Here is a 17,934-nt window from a genome sequence, read left to right as displayed (position 1 = left end):
GGACTTATCGCAAATTCTCGTTGAGAATAAAGACTTCTTAAGGATTTGTTCAAAAGAAGGAAAGTGGAATTGCTTAATGGCTTTTTAAACAGATTTGGGAACCATTAGCTCTTAAAATAGATACCGCGTTTCCTCAAACCCTACTTCTTTAGACAAACGGAAAATGCTTGGTTTTCTTCTCTCATTGAGTGAAAACATAAATTCATAAGATATGTTCCATAAGTTTGTCACTGGCTACTGAGTGCTTGTAGGTCATAAATTCGAGGTAAAGCGACGCCTGGTGAGTGAGGCCCTGTCAAAGGCTTAGTACAGATTAAATAGGACTAGATCGACAGCAAAATTAACCACCACCGAGTGTAGGACTTCAATTCTCGCTTCCGTCGTTCTCGAACTAGATCGAGGTGTAAGTCTCAAGCATTACGAAGCATAGGAAGTGTCATACTTATGTAACACATTTAATAAACTTATGGTGACTGCATATTCAAATAATAATTAACAGTAAGTGAAACACTGAGGAAGTTCATGATAGCCGTCATCAATGCTCAGTATGATGTCTGCCATGCCAAGTATCAGAAAATCGAAAGGAAAATAAATAATAGTGTGGTTTCTAGCGCTCTGATACTTTTTGTCTAATAGAATTTCTTCATTAACATTTTCCTCACAATGTTCTTGATATTAAATTTTGACTTCAATTGTAATTGCACATACATATCCCATAGAATTATTGCGTGGCCACGCTGTGTGGACGGAATCCCAATGATAATAAATAAAAATCAATCAAAAATGACACCAATGTTCTTAGTGCCTTGGCTCGTGGTTTCCCCGTAGGCTTAAGGATAAATGAAATGGCGACATACCTTGGTGTTAATCCCACTACACTTTGCGATGTTTATAACAAAGAAAACTTCATACACCACGAGACCTTAATCTCTTACTCTTAAATTTCATGACTTACGAAAGTGAAATATTCTATTCTAACTATCAACAAATTAGAATGTTTCTGCGAACTGTCCCACTAGCATTTCTTATCGGCTTTATGACCTCTGCTCCCGCGTGGACGCGTGGTTAAAGTTCATAGGTTGCTATCTCAAAAAAAATAAGGGAGACGAATAAAAAATAACGTAACAAAATTATGAAGGGAAGTGGACGCTCACTCATACCATAGCCTACTTGATCACGCGCTAAAGAAGCCCGTTCAAAGAATTCGATTACCATGCATAAGCGCGAATCTCGGGTTATCGCACGCGCGCACCTACCTTGGCCCACAGCAGGGGAGGCAGACGTGACGTATGCACGAACAACCGCAGCAGAGCTAAGCGGCCGTAAAATGTAGAGCAATTTATCTCTGTTGTGCTGTTTGCGCATGTGCAGAACTGTATGATCGAGCCAGTGCTTGACACCGGGTTTGAAAACGACCGGCAGGGGAGCTGACGGAGAATTTGGTCTCTCCGAGCCTTGTTCTATTTGTGTTCATTGAGCAACTGTGCTCGGGTCAAAAAAGAACAGCTTTGCTGGTGCAATTTAGAAATACCAAGTACACTGTTCAATAACTGAATTAAGACTTATGTTTTTGCGAAACTTTATTACAACCCAGATCGCCTTACCATCAAGGCGATCGTAAGCCCTAGAGTAAATGCTATGAGGACCGTAATCGCGAAGTAGTTGTGAAATGTTTTTAACCCACTAGGCCTAGTCTGTTGATTGTTTCGTGCAATATTTAAAAGATATTGCAGTTCCTGATGAACGGAATTGGAAAGAACGTCCAATTTAAATCTTTCAGATCCTTTTGTCAAGTTCATCTCCAATAATTCCTCGATTCTGTTAACATAAATCGCTATATTAGATTAACAAAATTTGCGAATTCCCAGGCCTTATCGTCAGCGTTGGATCAATCTACCATGAATTTATTCACTAACATCATAAGTTATGTTCCATAAGTTTGTCACTGGTTACAAACTGGAGCTTGTTATGAAGTGACGTAGGTCATAGATTCGAGGTAAAGCGACGCCTAGTAAGGCGCTGTCAAAGGCTTAGTAATACAGACTAATTAGGAAGATGGAAGTCCTGCAAAAACGAATGTAGGACTTCAATTCTCTCTTGTCGTTCTCGAAGTAGCTCTACCTGTAAGTCTTTAGCATTACGAAGTATAGATAGTGTCATACTTATGGAACATATCTTATAAACTTATGGCGCGACTGATAAGAGTGCTCACGTTTCATTTATGTCTTGCCATTGGGTCCAAAATCCACCATGAAGCTTTGGATTGGACAAATAATCCTTTGGCAAGATGCGGACCGGCACTTCCGTCGATTTATAATATTCCAAATGAGACATCAACTCTTCCAAGATCTGAATGCCCAAGAAAAAAAAATATTTTTACGATGAACATTCCGCGAAGAATAAACCAACTATTGGTGAAGTTTTGCAAGGAAATGTTGCCGTTGTAAGGAGTTTTTGACACAAACCAGAGAACAAAACTTTCCCTGTATCAGTTTATTAAACTTTTAGATGATTTACTATTGGGAAGGACAAATAGGATTAAGAGAAAGTGAGCCACACAGGTGGATCTTGGAGGAACAAGCATTTATAGCTGAGTTTTAACATAGTATAACGAGGGGCGGAAAATATTATTTCAATGGCTCAGAATGATTGGGAATCATACGTCGAATATGCCCTCATTACTGCCTCACTCTATAATATTTCTATTTACCTTAACAATTGGTGATAAAGTGTAAAAACGTTTCTAAACTCACTTCCGGTTTCTCCGCCGCAATGTTGTTCCTTTCGCAAGGATCATCGAGCAAATCGAAGAGACAAGGCTTAACGTCTGGTTCACACTCAGTCCCCGTTTCTATTTCTATTTTACAATCGACAACGATGGGCAGTTCGTTAAAACAAAGACCTTTGGTATCGCGGATTGTAGCCAATGTCTTCGACACTTTGCTGACTTCCGGGTTCGAATTGTATTTCGCGTCTTCCTCAATCTTGTGGGCGACATCGTACCATCCATTTACGTCACCAAATTTCACAGTTCCCTTTATAACTTTGTACCTACGAATAATTTAAGGGCTAATGAAGCTTTTACTATTTTTAAGTCAATTCAAGTGAACTAAAGATATTTTTAACCTAACTAACTGGCTCATATATTACTTTGGCGGCCAAACCTTTTTTTTTTTAAAAAAAATCAAGGGTCCGTAAACTTCTTTACAGTCCGGTTAAGAGTCATAATTTGGGTTGTCTAATTTTAGGTGACTTATTAATATTTCAATAACCTTACCGTCCACGGCGTAGGGCTTGCATGCCATTGATTGAATCCATAACTAATAGAGCTTCGTGTCTAGGAGATGGTAGATTGTCTTTCAAGGCTTGCCACAAGTCCATTCCATCGATGGGACCAAGCTTCTTTGGTTCCCCGCCCGCAGCGCGATACAATGTTGGCATCCAATCAACGATGTGCATTAACTGCTCGGATACGCGGGGCTTCACGCCAGGATACCAAAGGATCCCTACGCATCTAATGGCGCCTTCCCATGACGTATGTTTCTGACCTCTGAGGGGCCAATTGGAACCGCCATTTTTTAATCCCGTTTTTACGTCCGCGCCATTGTCGCTCGAGAAGACGATGATAGTGTTGTTCAACATGCCACGCTCCTGTAAGGCTTCTACTACTTTACCCACGGAGTCGTCTAACGCTTTGACGGCACCTGCTCACAAATGCGTTTAATATTAGGAGTTGTATTTCTGCGCGCTACACTTGATCCAATGAAAACTAAAGCAAGAAGCGGCGTAGGTCATAGATTCTCGTAAAGCGACGCCTGGTGAGGTGCTGTCAAAGGCTTAGTACAGACTAAATAGGAAGATGGACTGCAAAACCGCGTGTAGTCAATTCTCGCCTGTCGTTCTCGAACAAGCTCGAGCTGTAAGCCTATAGCATTACGAAGTACAGGTAGTGTCATACTTATGGAACATATCTTATAAACTTATGCAACGGGCTATGAATTAAATGACAAACCTTGCGACAAGATTTAATTAAAGCGAATGATATTTACCAGCAAGATTTCTTCTATCGTGAGATTTTATGTAGCTAAAAAGCGTGTCGGTTTCTGGAGGTCCTGTGACAGGTCGCTGGTCATTGCCTCTGTGCACGGCGTGATGCGCTAGATACAAGAACAAAGGCTAAACAAAGAATACGGAAACTTCATGAAAGGCCTGAAACTAAATTTGTTATAAAATTAAAACAGTAGTTTGTCAAATAGTACAGTAAGTGACAGTTTCTTTATATTAGGAGACAAACGTCAATCGGGGACATACAACTCCAATATAAAAAGAAATGAGAAAAACCGACAGTGAAGATAGTGGGTAGCAGAGGGCATTAAAGGTTGGGAAAGACACACAGAGTCCAGCAGTATCATACTAACTCGTAGCAAAACAGACGTGTCTTGATTGGCAACCACCAAGAATAGAGAATAGTATGAAGAAGGGCACATTCCAGGGACTATAATTAGGGACAGTGTGGCTATGTCCCTACACCACTCCAAGGAACAAGATTCAGTCCTTTCGAACATAACCCACAAAGACGTGGGGAAACAACCCATATTTTATAATGCAATTTATGAAAGACTCGACCTTGGCGAGTTCGATGCACGCCCAGGGTAGGTTAGTAGATGAATCTTTATCTCCCCTGGTTCGTTCAGATCGAGTTCCTAGTGTCGACAAAGGACTCATCCCCTATACAGGATTTTCAAAGATTTACCTTCTTTTGCTTATGTGTTCTAATAATATCCAAGGCTTCTTCGGTAAAGATTTCAGTTAGGTAATCTCCCTGGCGATCTTTAACTGGAATCAAGTTGTCATACAAAGCGCTACCTTCAAGTATATCTCTAAACAAAAGTGCTATAAATTTAATCCTCGATACTTTACTCGAGTACCCAGGCACGGAGGGCACTTGGCATTTGATGGTAGTAGTATATGGTGTAACGAAAAGGGTGGTACGACCGAAGTAGTACCAACTCAAACTTAAAACCCGTATTAGAGTACACAGGACCATGATGTTGCCTTCCACCGTGCTACTCGATGTTAAACTTGTCCAGACGTGTACGAACTTGTCGTAACGTGTCTGGATGAGTTTGTAGTTTGAGTTGGTGATGACGTCACATCTACCAATACCATGTAGGCCTAGTCCCTTGGACTTTACATGTAAGCTTTAACAGCAGCCCTCTAGAGAGGAAAATTATTACATTTCGTCGTTTGTGGTGTGAAGAGGCGCGTTGATAGAGTTTTTCGGTTCGATATAGTTGCTCGTGTTATGCCAGTAATAATCTAAGAGGCCTGGCCAAAAACCGTAGTGAGAATGGAATCCCCTGGCTAATGGGGTGTATGCTGACTTATGAAATCCCAAGTGCCACTAAAAAATAGCGTGTGTAAACATATGTGGACTAAGGGCCCCTCAAATTAATTTTCTTTTTACTTTTCCAATAATTCTGCTGACATAATTGAGTTGGTTCAGCTTTTGCGGTAAAATTTCGTAAGCCAGTGGTAATCCGTAAGGGTTACTATGGTCTATAACATAGTGTTGCATTCCTAAAAAGTAATGGTACAATTAAACTTAATTCATTTCTACGATGCGAGTGAGTTAGCAATGATACATTTGTTTTACTAACGGACAAACTAAGTTGGAAGTGTCATTACCCGTGTGACTTGGATAGAGACCCGTAAGTAGGGCGCATCTTGAAGGTGTGCAAATTCTTTCAACGTAGTAATTGTTAAGAACAATGCCCTCGGCCGCCAAGGCGTCAATGTTAGGCGTTCTTATGTCTTTCGCTCCGTGAAAACCAACGTCGCTCCAGCCCTATCGTTTCCAAACAGCAAAAGATGGATGAACTTTTATCTCATGTCATTACACGAATACATTTGTCTAATACAGGGTGTTTCAAAAACGTTCGTTGGACCATAAGTTTATAAGATATGTTCCATACGTATGGTACTGTTAGGACGTTAACTATCCCAAATCTTAATGACATAAACGACTAGTATAACAGATTAATACTTTAATGGTAATCAATTCTTAGAGTTACATTGGTTAATAGTTCAGCATGAACTGCTCGTTATCGAGGCGCGAGAGAGAGTAAAGCGTGCTTGCTTTAGGAGCAAGTATTAGGTTTTGCGTATGGTGGCGCCCTCACTTATTGACGGCGCGCTCTGGAACTAACAATGCAAACAATACTAACAATACCTTCCCCGTAAAAAAAAAGTGCGCTTGTGGGAGACAGTTTATAAGTTCAGTTTGATAACTTGTTTTGTTGCACGTGTGGATCTTCTGAGTGACGTAACGGGCGGTGGAGAAGTACGTGCTGGAATTGTCGGAACTACTGCCGGTTGAGGTTGCGGTGATGCGGTAGCAACCCTGGGTGCAAGGTGAAGGTTTTGAGCGAGTTGTTTTGGGCGTGACCGGCGATTTATGAAGATTGGCGTTTCTTCGGCGCTGCTGGCGAGTTTCTCGCGATTCTGTGGTCGTCGCTCGTCTGGTTCGTTCCCTTTTAGCAGTCGGATTTGGTCCTTGTGGCGTATAAGGTGAAAACCGTCGTCTGTGATGATTTCGAACATTATGCTGCCGCGTAGTTTCATGATTGTTCCAATCTTCCATTTAACTCCGACACCGAAGTTAAGGGCGAGAACCCTCTTGCCCGGAACCAACTTTCTGGTTTCCTCGTACGATCCACTTGCGGGATATTTGCGGGTCTCGGCCTCCTTGGGATGGAAGAGATCCATTTTGGTCAGTATGGAACGACCTAGGAAAAGATCCGATGGGGACTTGCCGTCTCGAATGGGTGTGCGACGATAGTTTACAAGAAATCGAGCGAGGCGTGCGTCGAGCGTACCTTCTGTGTAAAGGTCGAGGCCAGCTGCGATGATGTCTACTTCCAGATTGGTATCGCCATTCAGTTTCTTGAGTGTCGTTTTCACAGTGCGAACTGTCCGCTCGGCTTGCCCATTGGACTGGGGATGGTATGGGGCGGTAGTCAGGTGCTCTATACCATTGTTGACCACGAATTCTCGGAATTCTTTGCTTGTGAAGCATGGTCCATTATCGGACACAAGTAGTGGGATGACACCAAAGCGTGCCATGTGCTGTCTCAGGCACTGAATGACAGTGGTGGATGACGTGGACCTAGTCACGTCGACTTCTATCCACTTGGAAAAAGCGTCGACCGTCACGAGTAAGTAACGGTTATCCAGCGGGCCAGCAAAATCGGTGTGAACTCTTCTCCAAGGTGCGGACTCGGCAGGCCAAGGAGAGTAACTTGTGGATGGCTTTGGGGCGTTCTGGCGACAGACTTCACAAGATTGCGCCATACTTTCGATGCTTGCGTCGATACCCGGCCACCAAACTTTGGACCTAGCGAGCTCTTTCATTTGCCGTACACCTTGGTGTGAGCTATGGAGTTCGGCTAGTATCTTCGACTGAAGTTTCGCTGGGACGATTACTTTGTTGCCCAAGAGTAAGATGCCGTTGGCTATCGTTATCTCATTCGAGCGGCGGTGGTATATTTTGAAGTTTTCCTTCGTTACTTTGTTATTTGGCCATCCATTCCTTGTGAGCCTGATTATTTCTTTCAGCAGCGGGTCTTCCGCTGTAGCTTGTGCCATTTCTTGCGCATTAATGGGGCCACGCGGACCTCCATTAATCAGTAAGACAACTTCTGCCGGTAAAGGGGGTTCCCAATCAGGTGTAGGTAATGGCAATCGACTCAGGCCGTCCGCGTTGCCATGGAGTTCGCCCTTCTTGTGGATTATTCGATAATCATAGGCCGAAAGCATGAGTGCCCACCTCTGGATCCTGGCAGCAGCCATTGCCGGCACCGGCTTATCTTCAGCGAAGAGGAAAACCAAAGGCTTGTGGTCAGTGACCAGGGTAAACTTCTTTCCAAGCAAATAATCGCGGAAGCGCGTGATCCCGAAGATCAATGATAAGGCCTCTCGTTCGATTTGTGGGTAATTCTGCTCTGCCTTTGATAAGGTGCGCGACGCGAACGCGATCGGTCGTTCTTGGTCTTCCACCATGTGAGAGATTACCGCTCCCACCCCGACGGGAGAGGCGTCGCAAGCTAATATCACTTCCTTCTTAGGGTCAAACAGAACCAGCAGGTCCGTTGATTGAATGGCGCGTTTAGCAGCGTCAAAGGTAGCTTGATGGGTTTCGTTCCAAGCCCAGTCGTTGTCTTTATGTAACAGGCTGTACAGCGGCGCGAGTAATGTCGATGCTGTAGGGATGAATCGTGAGTAATAATTGACTAACCCAAGGAACGATCGGAGTTCCGGAACGTTTTGCGGTGCTGGTGCGTCGTTAATCGCTTCCAATTTTTGCATTTGAGGGTGGAGGCCTTTTGCGTCGAGCCTGTAGCCCAAAAAGTCCATAGCCGGAAGCAAAAATTGACATTTAGCGCGGTTTAACTTCAAACCGTTGTCAAGGAAGGTTTGAAAAACTTGTTTCAAACTCCGGATGAGATCGTTAGTGGATTTGCCGCCCAGTCCAATGTCATCTTGGAAGGGTAGAGTACACGGGTGTCCGAAGAGTAATGTTTCCATATAACGCTGGAAAATTGCAGCCGACGATGACAATCCCACCGGCAGGCGGTTCATCGTGAATAGGCCCTTGATTGTATTTATTACAACATACTTCTTCGATTCTTCATCCAACTCAAGCTGGTTATATGCGTTTCGCATGTCCAATCTCGCAAAAATTACACACCCTGCCAGTTTTGCGAACACGTCCTCAACCTTCGGAAGAGGATATTGTTCAGTGTCTACTGTAATGTTCTGTTATAATGAGTCATGATTAAACAGGAACATATTTAATAATACTTGAATGATAGTTAGTAAGAAAGATACATGGTAATTAATATACAGTCTGATCGCGAGCCTCGCCTGGAGAGGTCTGTCCATAAAGTCCCTAGTCCCCAATCTCGTCCCCTTAGCGCCCCCTAACGGCTATAGTTCACAATGTTTATATGCTTCACTACCTTCTCCCCCTTTTTTTTTTGTGTTGACGTAAGGTGGTCGCGAACGTGGCGCAACGAAGGCGTGTGAGTAGAAACTAGCGTGGAGCACAATCGTAGTCCAAAAGCTTGGCCGGTGGACGTGTGTTACGCTTCGGACGGTCCGGTAGGATGGGAGTTGGTGTGGCGCTATCTCGCTGAGATGGCACACGCGGTGGTGAATGGGTGAGGTGGCTTCCTGCTGTAGGAACTGGTCTGGCTATAGGTGTTGCCAATATTGGTCGCGCAGGCGTACCGGCTTGACTGCGAACGGCTAAAGGAGTTGGTCCAGGTATGGAGATCGGCTCGAGGGAAAATTCCTCGGAGGTTTCATCGGCGGGTGGCGCTGCATGAGTGTCATGCCATCTGGGACGCAGTTGGTTGACATGTTTGCGTTCGTAACCTTTGGGCGTCTGTACCTTGAACATCATTCTTCCTAACGGTTCGAGAATAGTACCCGGAAGCCATTTATGCCCCATGCCATGATTGCGGGAATAAATCAAATCTCCCGACTTGTACGTTTTCTTCTGGTTGTCCTCAACCTTTTGTACTTTAGGGGTGTGCTGGGGATGACATAGGTCAATCCTAGTTAAGATGTTTCGGCCCAACATGAGCTCTGCGGGCGACTTGCCCGACGCGGTAGGAGTCCGTCGATAGTTGATGAGGAAGCGTGCAAGTCGAGTGGCCAGCGTACCTTGTGCGTGTACTGCAAGACCGTGATTAATAATATCCACATCGTGATGCGGCTCTCCTGATATCTTCCTCAAACCAGCTTTTACGGTGCGAACGGATCGCTCGGCTTGGCCATTAGATGCTGGGTGAAATGGTGCCGTCGTCAAATGTTTTATGCCATTCATGGCCGTGAATCTCTTGAACTCTTGGCTGACAAAACATGTACCGTTATCGGTGACTAAGGTCGGCATGATGCCGTATCGAGCAATGTGTGGACGTAAACTTTGGATGACAGCTTCAGTCGACGTAGTTTTCGTGATGTCTAGCTCCATCCATTTCGAATAAGCATCAACAGTGAGCAATATATACTGATTGTCTATTGGGCCCGCGAAATCGACGTGGACCCGCGACCATGGTTTGGATTCACGAGGCCATGGTGTGTGTGTTGCTCGTGGCATGGCGGCGTGCGTCTGACAACTATGACATGACTGAACCTGTCGGGTTATGTCATTATCTATGTACGGCCACCAAATACGAGACCTTGCCACGGCTTTCATCTTAACGATCCCTTCGTGAGATCCATGCAATTCTTTTAGCATTGCTTGTCGATATTTTTCCGGGATGATGACGCGATTGCCCATTAGCAGGATATGCTCTATGTTTGATAGCTCTTCTCGACGGCGATGATACACGTGGAGTGCTTCAGGTAATTTTTGCGCTGGCGGCCATCCTTTGGTTAAGTAGTGGCTAATCTTCTGAAGATTCTGATCCTCGACCGTGGCTTTACTTAAGTCGGCTAAACTGACTGGCATGTCTGCGATGGACGTGAGCGCGAAAACGTATTCCGCGGGTAAAGGTGTATGTACGGTTTCCTTAGTAGGAAGCGGCAACCTACTCATCGCATCGGCATTGGCGTTTAATGATCCCTTCTTGTATTTTATCTCGTACGTATACGCCGATAAAATTATGGCCCATCTCTGAATTCTTGCAGCGGCCATCGCTGGGATTGCTTTGTTTGAAGCGAGGAGCGATACTAGAGGCTGGTGATCCGTAATCAGAGAAAATTTTCTGCCATAAAGATAATCTTTATACTTCGTAACACCAAATACCAAGGCCAACGCCTCCTTCTCCAATTGCGAGTAATTTTCTTCAGCCTTAGTGAGGCTTCGAGACGCAAACGAGATCGGGCGCTCTATGCCATTCTCAACGTGTGAAATGACAGCTCCTATTCCATGAGGAGACGCGTCACATGCCATGTGGATCGGTTTATCAACATCGTAATGAACCAATAGGTTAGAGTCCTTTAGGGCTTGCTTTGCTCCCTGGAAGGCATCTTGGTGTTTTGCTTCCCAGACCCAAATTGCATTTTTCTGGTACAATTCAAATAGCGGTGCTAGTTTGGTGGATGCGTTGTTTATGAATTTACCGTAGTACATCAGCATACCCACAAACGAGCGTAATTGTTCCAGGTTCGTAGGGGCAGGTGCGTTCATGATGGCGACCAATTTGGCCTCTTGTGGATGAATGCCCTGTGCATCCAATCTATGACCCAAGAATTCTATGGACGTTTCCAGAAAGACGCATTTTTCGCGACGCAGTTTCAAGCCATTGACTTCCAACGTTTCCAGTACTTGGTCTAATAGCTTTAAGAGGGATTGTTTGGTCGCACCCCCTAATACTATGTCATCCTGGAAGGGTGACACGCCTTTTTGATTGCGGAACAATGTTTCTATGACCCGTTGAAATATGGCCGAGGCTGAGGCAATCCCGAAAGGTAGACGATTATACCTGAATAGTCCTCGTGAGGTGTTTATAACGGTGATTGCTTTAGAGTCTTCATGTAATTCCAACTGGTTATAGGCGTCTCTTAGATCAATACGCGCAAAATACTTGCATCCAGCCAGAGTCGCGAATATAGATTCAGCCTTTGGCAGAGGGTATTTCTCTATATCCAAGTTGGGATTAATCGTCGTTTTGAAGTCTGCACAGATACGAATAGCATCTTGATTGACTTTCCGGATAGGAACGATTGGCGAAGCGTACTCAGAGTATGGTACGCTTTCTATAATGTGCAATGACTCCAATCTTTGAAGCTCTTCCTCTACCTTGTCCTTCATAGCGTACGGAACTGACCGTGCTTTACAGAACGTGGGGCGCGAATCCGGCTTAAGGTATAATTTTACCTTGACATCCTTCAGTTTGCCCAAACCAGGCGTGAAAAGTGCTGCGTGTCGATCCAAAATAGTTCGCAAGGGCGTAGAGTCCGACGATTCCATAGCGTTTACTCCAAAAGCGACGTCGGAGTGCGGTTGCACCGAGTACTCTGCTACACGTGGTAGCACGTTCAGCTTTGAAAACAGCCAGTTGCGACCACATAGATTTGGGCGGTCTCCACGAAAGACGAGAACTGGTAGTTCGGCTTGCTTATCACGGTACGAGACGGTGAGTAACGTGGAACCCAAAATCTGAAGTGTTCCGCCCGTGAACGACGTTAAGCGTTTGCGGAAGTCTTGTAATGGTTGCACGTGAGGAAGTTGACCGTAGACAACCTCCGAAATCATTGCATAACCTGAGCCAGTATCCAGTTCAAAACATACCTCCTTGCCGTTTAATGCGCAAACAATGGTCTCAGGGGGTGGTGGTTCCAGACTCATAGGAGTGGAATGTTCTTCTTCCATGACATCATCATCAACATGATACATGGCGTATTCCCTGACTGGGACCCGATATAGTTCTGCTTCATCGGCAGTATTTGCCATAACCGTAGCCGTTGGCGTAATATCGTCCTCATCTGCTATATGATTTGCTGTGGTTCGCGAATGTCCGCGTTTTGGGCGTTGGTTGTTTGAACTTCTCTTGGCGGGAAGTCGTTGTTTCAATTCCGTGGGCGGTCGGTTACACGCTTTTCCCAGATGACCTACTTTCTTGCAGTTGTTGCATATAAATTCTTTATATGGACAATTCGGCGGAGTGTGGTCAATGCTAGTGCAACGTATGCAACTAGGTGGTCTTGCCCCAGACGGTTGAGTAGCTCGTGAGGCTTGAGGTTGCCTATTGTTTTGTTGAAATCTCGAATGGCTCTTGGCCGGAATGATGGCGTTCACTTGCTGATGTTCATCAACTGGGTTCAGGACACGCAATTCCTTAGTGTTGCGTTCCGTCATTTCATACGTCGTTAATAATGATAGCATAGCAGGCAAATCATCTTTGATCGTACTTTCATGCTGTAGTAGGTACCTTCTCATACCCTCATTGTTTATTCCCTCGGCTATGCGATCCATCAACATCTGATCTAACTCTTTAAATTCGCAGTGTTTTGTTAATTTCTTCAATTCAGCAACATAGACAGCCACAGATTCATCCTTGCGACGATAGCGACCATTAAAACGTATTCGTTCCATCATGCGAGAAGGTTTGGGGTTATAGTGATCATTTAACAACTTAGTTAAATCCACATACGTTTTCGTCATAATATCATCTGGTCGAGTCAAGTTCTCTAACAGAGTATACGCCGCGGTACTAAGTACTGTGAGAAGCGTTGCATGTTTGATAGCGGCGTCAGTAATCTTGTTCGCCGTAAAATAAGCAGTTAACCGATTAGCATACTGTGTCCATGGTACCGTAGTTTCGTCAAATGGTATTAGAATTCCAACGGTAGCCATTGTTGTTCAGGATAGTTCAATTCCGTAATTTGATAATTCCCGTTCTTTTATACTCCGTAGACGTTTAATTACGTTTAATTATATACCCGTAGATGTTTAGTTACGTTTCAGTTCTAATCCGTAGACGTTTAATCACGTTTATAAATACCCGTAGTTGTTTATTTACGTTTAATTTAATTCAGTCCGTGGACGTTTAATAATTACCCGTAGATGATTATTTACGTTTAATTCAGTCCGTAGACGTTTAATAAATACGATCAGTTCAAATCCGTAGATGTGCAATTTTCCTTTATTTCAATCCGTAGATGTTATGATTCTCTTCCCTGTACCTTTTTCTTCCTCGTGGTGATGTAAGCCTTGGCCACATTGATATCACCTCCAGGTTGTAAAGTCCGTAGGCTCTCCTTGCCCCGCACGTTCGATTCGTTGGTAAGCCTTGGCTCCCGTTACCCGTAGGTTATACGTAAACCAACTAACCTCACGCTAAAATGGTGTATCCCATCTCCGTCGCCATTGTAATGTTCTGTTATAATGAGTCATGATTAAACAGGAACATATTTAATAATACTTGAATGATAGTTAGTAAGAAAGATACATGGTAATTAATATACAGTCTGATCGCGAGCCTCGCCTGGAGAGGTCTGTCCATAAAGTCCCTAGTCCCCAATCTCGTCCCCTTAGCGCCCCCTAACGGCTATAGTTCACAATGTTTATATGCTTCAGTCTACTATTTTGTTTGTAGTCACCTTATAGTCCCCGCAGAGTCTAATCGAACCATCCTTCTTCATGACTGGTACAACCGGCGTGGCGAACGCTGCCACGGATACTGGCGAGATGATGCCTTCATCTTCCAGACGTCTAAGCTCATTTTCCACCCGTTCTCGTAAGTGGTATGGAACCGGCCTGGCCTTAAAAAATTTTGGTTGTGGAGCGTCAGGTTTAATGTGTATTTTTACTTTAGTGTCCTTTAGGCACCCCATTCCAGGAGTGAAAACTTCTTTGTACGTGTTTAGCAAGGCGTCCAATTGTTTGTTACCGTCCGTAACGGCGGCAACGGAATCTGTGATTTCTGGTAGAATACTGAAGGCGGTACACATCCAGTTTCTTCCGAGGAGGCTGGGACTTTGCCCTCCTACGACTACGAGAGGTAATGATAATGATTTACCCTTGTATGTGGCGGTTACCGTTAGTTGCCCTTGGACATCCAGGCTGTGCCCCGTAACTGAGGCTAGTTTCACGTGGCAAGGTTCTAATGGCTGAGTGTGCTGGATACTTCGCAACATCTCCGATGACACGATCGTGTAGCCTGACCCTGTATCGACTTGGAACTGTACCGGTGAGCCGTTGATCTCCATTGAAACTTGAATGGCAGATGGCGGTCGTTCCATGTGAGGAATGTCATCGGAAGTGGCTAGCGTAGCGCGAGATTCCGTGACTGCGAATATGTCGTCATATTCCGGTAACTGATTATCGATTTCGGTAGTCGCGACGTGATTGGTCTGTCCTCTTGCTCTGGTTTTACGTCTGTCGTGCTTCTTGAACCGATTGCTAGTAGTTTGAGGCCTTGAAGGTTTCTTACTGTTTCGGCATGCCTTCGATAGATGCCCCATTTTCCTACAATGGTGGCACTCGTAGTCCTTATAGGGACACGCTTCATCCGCGTGTTCGGTGCTTGTGCATCTGCCGCAAGAAGCAGGAGCGGCATTAGTTGCTGTTCCTTGGCGTGGAAGATTCGTATTTTTCCGCTGCGTGCGGTTGGTGGCTACGTGATTTACTGTCGTATCATCGTGCTCATGCGATTTCAATGCTTTTGTATCGACTTCAACTTTCTCGAGTTGTTTAGCTTTTTCAATGGCTAGCTGCAATGTTATACCCTTAATTTGGAGTAATTGCCTTTGAACGTGATCATTATTTATTCCACAGACCAGCCGGTCGCGTAGGGTAGTGTCCAAATTATCATTGAACCCGCAAAACTCTGCAGCCTTCCTGATAGCTGCTACGTACGTGGCGACTGACTCGCCGGTTTTACGGTCCCTCTTGTAGAATTTGTAACGCTCTACAATTTCTGTAGGTATAGGCTCGTAATGGTCGTTCAGAAACTTTACCAATTCAGTAAAGGACTTCTCTGTCGGTTTGCTGGGATGAGTGAGGGAACGTAATGTACAATACGCGTCTTTGCCGATTACAGTCAGTAATATGGCTCGTTTATCCTCCAATACTTCAGCATTCTCGATAGCGGTATTTGTAGCTCGTGTGCGAATGCCATTCGCGATAAAATATAACTCTAGACGTTCTATATAAATTGTCCATTGCTCCGATTCCGAATTAAAAGGTGGATAAAGTCCGAAATTACTTCCGTTGTTGTTAGCCATGCTTTGTAAGGGCTAAAAATCCAATATGGCAGCGGCCAGTCCTTGTAGAAGCGGAAGCGTGAGCGCGAGGCTTAGCGGTGCCTTGTTATACGCGGTAGTGCGGTAGCGTACAGCGTGTACGCGAGGCTTACGTTAGGCTTAAGTTCGTTTTCCTCGATGCGGTGGTCGCGGCGTGGTTAACGGCGCGATTTACTTTCCCGAAAAAAAAAACAAAGAGCGCGAGGGCGTAAATATCTCCGTCGCCAATTGTTAGGACGTTAACTATCCCAAATCTTAATGACATAAACGACTAGTATAACAGATTAATACTTTAATGGTAATCAATTCTTAGAGTTACATTGGTTAATAGTTCAGCATGAACTGCTCGTTATCGAGGCGCGAGAGAGAGTAAAGCGTGCTTGCTTTAGGAGCAAGTATTAGGTTTTGCGTATGGTGGCGCCCTCACTTATTGACGGCGCGCTCTGGAACTAACAATGCAAACAATACTAACAGGTACTACATATACTTCGTAATGCTAGAGGAGTTACTGAGAGCTAGTTTGAGAACGACAAGCGAGAATTGAAGTCCTACACTGGGTGGTTAATTTTGCAGGACTTCCATCTTCCTATTTATTCTGTACTAAGCCCTTGACAGTGCCTCACCAGACGTCGCTTTACGAGAATCTATGACGTCTCACCCACGTCACTTCATGACAAGCTCTCGTAACCAGTGAAAAACGTTATGGAACATATCTTATGAACTTATGGTATAAAGGATTTAGCGAGACGACTAAAACGCGTATGCGTGTAAGTGTTGTAATTACCAAATCATCCGCTAAGATGAAGATAATGTTTGGTTGCTGACTTCTTTTAAAATCTTTCTTTTCTTTATAATTTGACCTTGCGTTAGCTTCGCTCCAAACAGACAACACCATGAACAACAAGAATACGCTTAACTTCATGTCTAAAAGCAACATCGTACACAACCGGCCAATAATTTCTTATTCTGTTTATTAAAAATACTTAATTACGATTAGAAAGATTTGTAGGTGGCAATTGCGAACACTTTTGCTCCGATTTGCCTACGCAAACGCGCTGACAGACAAACAGACACTGCCAATCACTCTATCGGAGAGGTAAAAAACCTTTCTTAAACAATTTAAGATCACAGCAATTAGAAGTGATATATTGTCACTAGCTGTTACCCGCGGCGTAGCTCGCGTGTAATAAGAACATCCATCAAAATGATATAAAGAATGAGTAGCTTTAACTGATGACTAATATTTTTGTAGCACCCTAGGAGCGAAGGCACTCGGCATTGCCCGTCAGCCCCTAGGGATGCATTTTTTATTACTTTTCACACGGACATTATTCCATAAAGAAGGGTTTTTAAGTTTTTGGCCGCCATTTAAAAAGATGGCAACAAATCGAACCCAAAAGACCATTCAGCCCGTCTATAGGTTAAAGGAAACCAGTGTACTAAATGTTTGAGAAATCGGTTGAAACGCGCGGACTTTGTTGCATAGAGAAGTTTTTTTTACATTTCTGGCCGCCATTTATTAAGATGGTGGCGGATTGGAAAAAATCTTTCTTAGTACGCGCCTACTACTTATGAGTAACGTTCCTGCAAATTTTCAGCCTTCTAGGGCAAGCGGTTTGGGCTGGGCGTTGATTATCAGTCAGTCTGTCAGTCAATCAGGACTTTGATTTATATAGATACAGATTACAATACTTATGATTGCAGTAACGTGTCTGAAGAAAAGTGAGATTCTTACCGGAAAACAATACGAAGCACGTCAAATAACTGCATTAATATTTGGCGACAAAACAAAGTATGTTGTTATACATTAGGCGCTGAGGTTTTCGTTATTTTACCTTTACGAGGAGACTGTTTGAAGAACAACGTACATCATACATATGCTGGCATAAACAAGTACACTGTACACATGCTTACATAAACAACGAGACAAGTGGAATGATAGCGTGGCTTATTCCTTTACCCTTTAAACCAATAATTAATGAGCTCAATTTACAAGGCAAATGGAACAAGGACCATAAACAATGCAGCATGATAACGAGGCGTGTTCTCCGCACGTCACCGCCAACAACACGTACCTTCGTAATTCGCGCAACTACGCAGATAACAGTTTGTAGTATTGTTTAAACTCAATTTGAGAATTGAGTGCATGTAAAATGCGTATATTCATGTAAAGCA

At 44.1% G+C, this 17,934-nt stretch overlaps 2 protein-coding genes across 2 annotated transcripts; both read right to left on the bottom strand.

The window, feature by feature from the left end:
* Positions 1-1,562: 1,562 nt before the first annotated feature.
* LOC149647302 (arylsulfatase B-like) lies at positions 1,563-5,954 on the bottom strand. Its single transcript, XM_089850175.1, has 9 exons — positions 5,689-5,954; positions 5,468-5,580; positions 5,238-5,404; positions 4,754-4,880; positions 4,050-4,176; positions 3,278-3,704; positions 2,754-3,051; positions 2,213-2,349; positions 1,563-1,818 (listed from the first exon to the last, which is right to left on the bottom strand). The coding sequence occupies exons 2-9, from the start codon at positions 5,576-5,578 to the stop codon at positions 1,584-1,586; spliced, it is 1,629 nt and encodes a 542-aa protein (XP_089706301.1). The 5' UTR covers positions 5,579-5,580; positions 5,689-5,954; the 3' UTR covers positions 1,563-1,583.
* A 7,791-nt stretch (positions 5,955-13,745) lies between these two features.
* Positions 13,746-16,236, bottom strand: LOC149647301 (uncharacterized). Its single transcript, XM_089850174.1, has 2 exons — positions 14,116-16,236; positions 13,746-13,892 (listed from the first exon to the last, which is right to left on the bottom strand). Exons 1-2 carry the CDS (start codon positions 15,739-15,741, stop codon positions 13,848-13,850), a joined length of 1,671 nt encoding a protein of 556 aa, XP_089706300.1. The 5' UTR covers positions 15,742-16,236; the 3' UTR covers positions 13,746-13,847.
* Between the last annotated feature and the right edge of the window lie 1,698 nt (positions 16,237-17,934).

The sequence above is a fragment of the Phalangium opilio genome, unplaced genomic scaffold (assembly GCF_054372755.1).
Source record: "Phalangium opilio isolate 3A_F unplaced genomic scaffold, DU_Popi_V2 ptg000089l_1, whole genome shotgun sequence".
NCBI classification, from domain to species: domain Eukaryota; kingdom Metazoa; phylum Arthropoda; class Arachnida; order Opiliones; family Phalangiidae; genus Phalangium; species Phalangium opilio.
Note: the sequence above shows the minus strand (reverse complement) of the source record. Positions and strands in the feature narration are given on the sequence as shown.

What these genes read in the sequence shown, in the direction of transcription:
- LOC149647302 (XM_089850175.1), bottom strand. Translation starts at nt 5,578, where the DNA reads ATGCAACACTATGTTATAGACCATAGTAACCCTTACGGATTACCACTG. An exon ending in CAAGCCCTACGCCGTGGACG is followed by an intron (nt 3,052 to 3,277) that starts GTAAGGTTATTG and finishes AATTATTCGTAG; the next exon opens with GTACAAAGTTATAAAGGGAA. An exon ending in TTGCGGCGGAGAAACCGGAA is followed by an intron (nt 2,350 to 2,753) that starts GTGAGTTTAGAA and finishes TTGGGCATTCAG; the next exon opens with ATCTTGGAAGAGTTGATGTC.
- LOC149647301 (XM_089850174.1), bottom strand. Translation starts at nt 15,741, where the DNA reads ATGGCTAACAACAACGGAAGTAATTTCGGACTTTATCCACCTTTTAAT. An exon ending in GACTCTGCGGGGACTATAAG is followed by an intron (nt 13,893 to 14,115) that starts GTGACTACAAAC and finishes TCATTATAACAG; the next exon opens with AACATTACAATGGCGACGGA.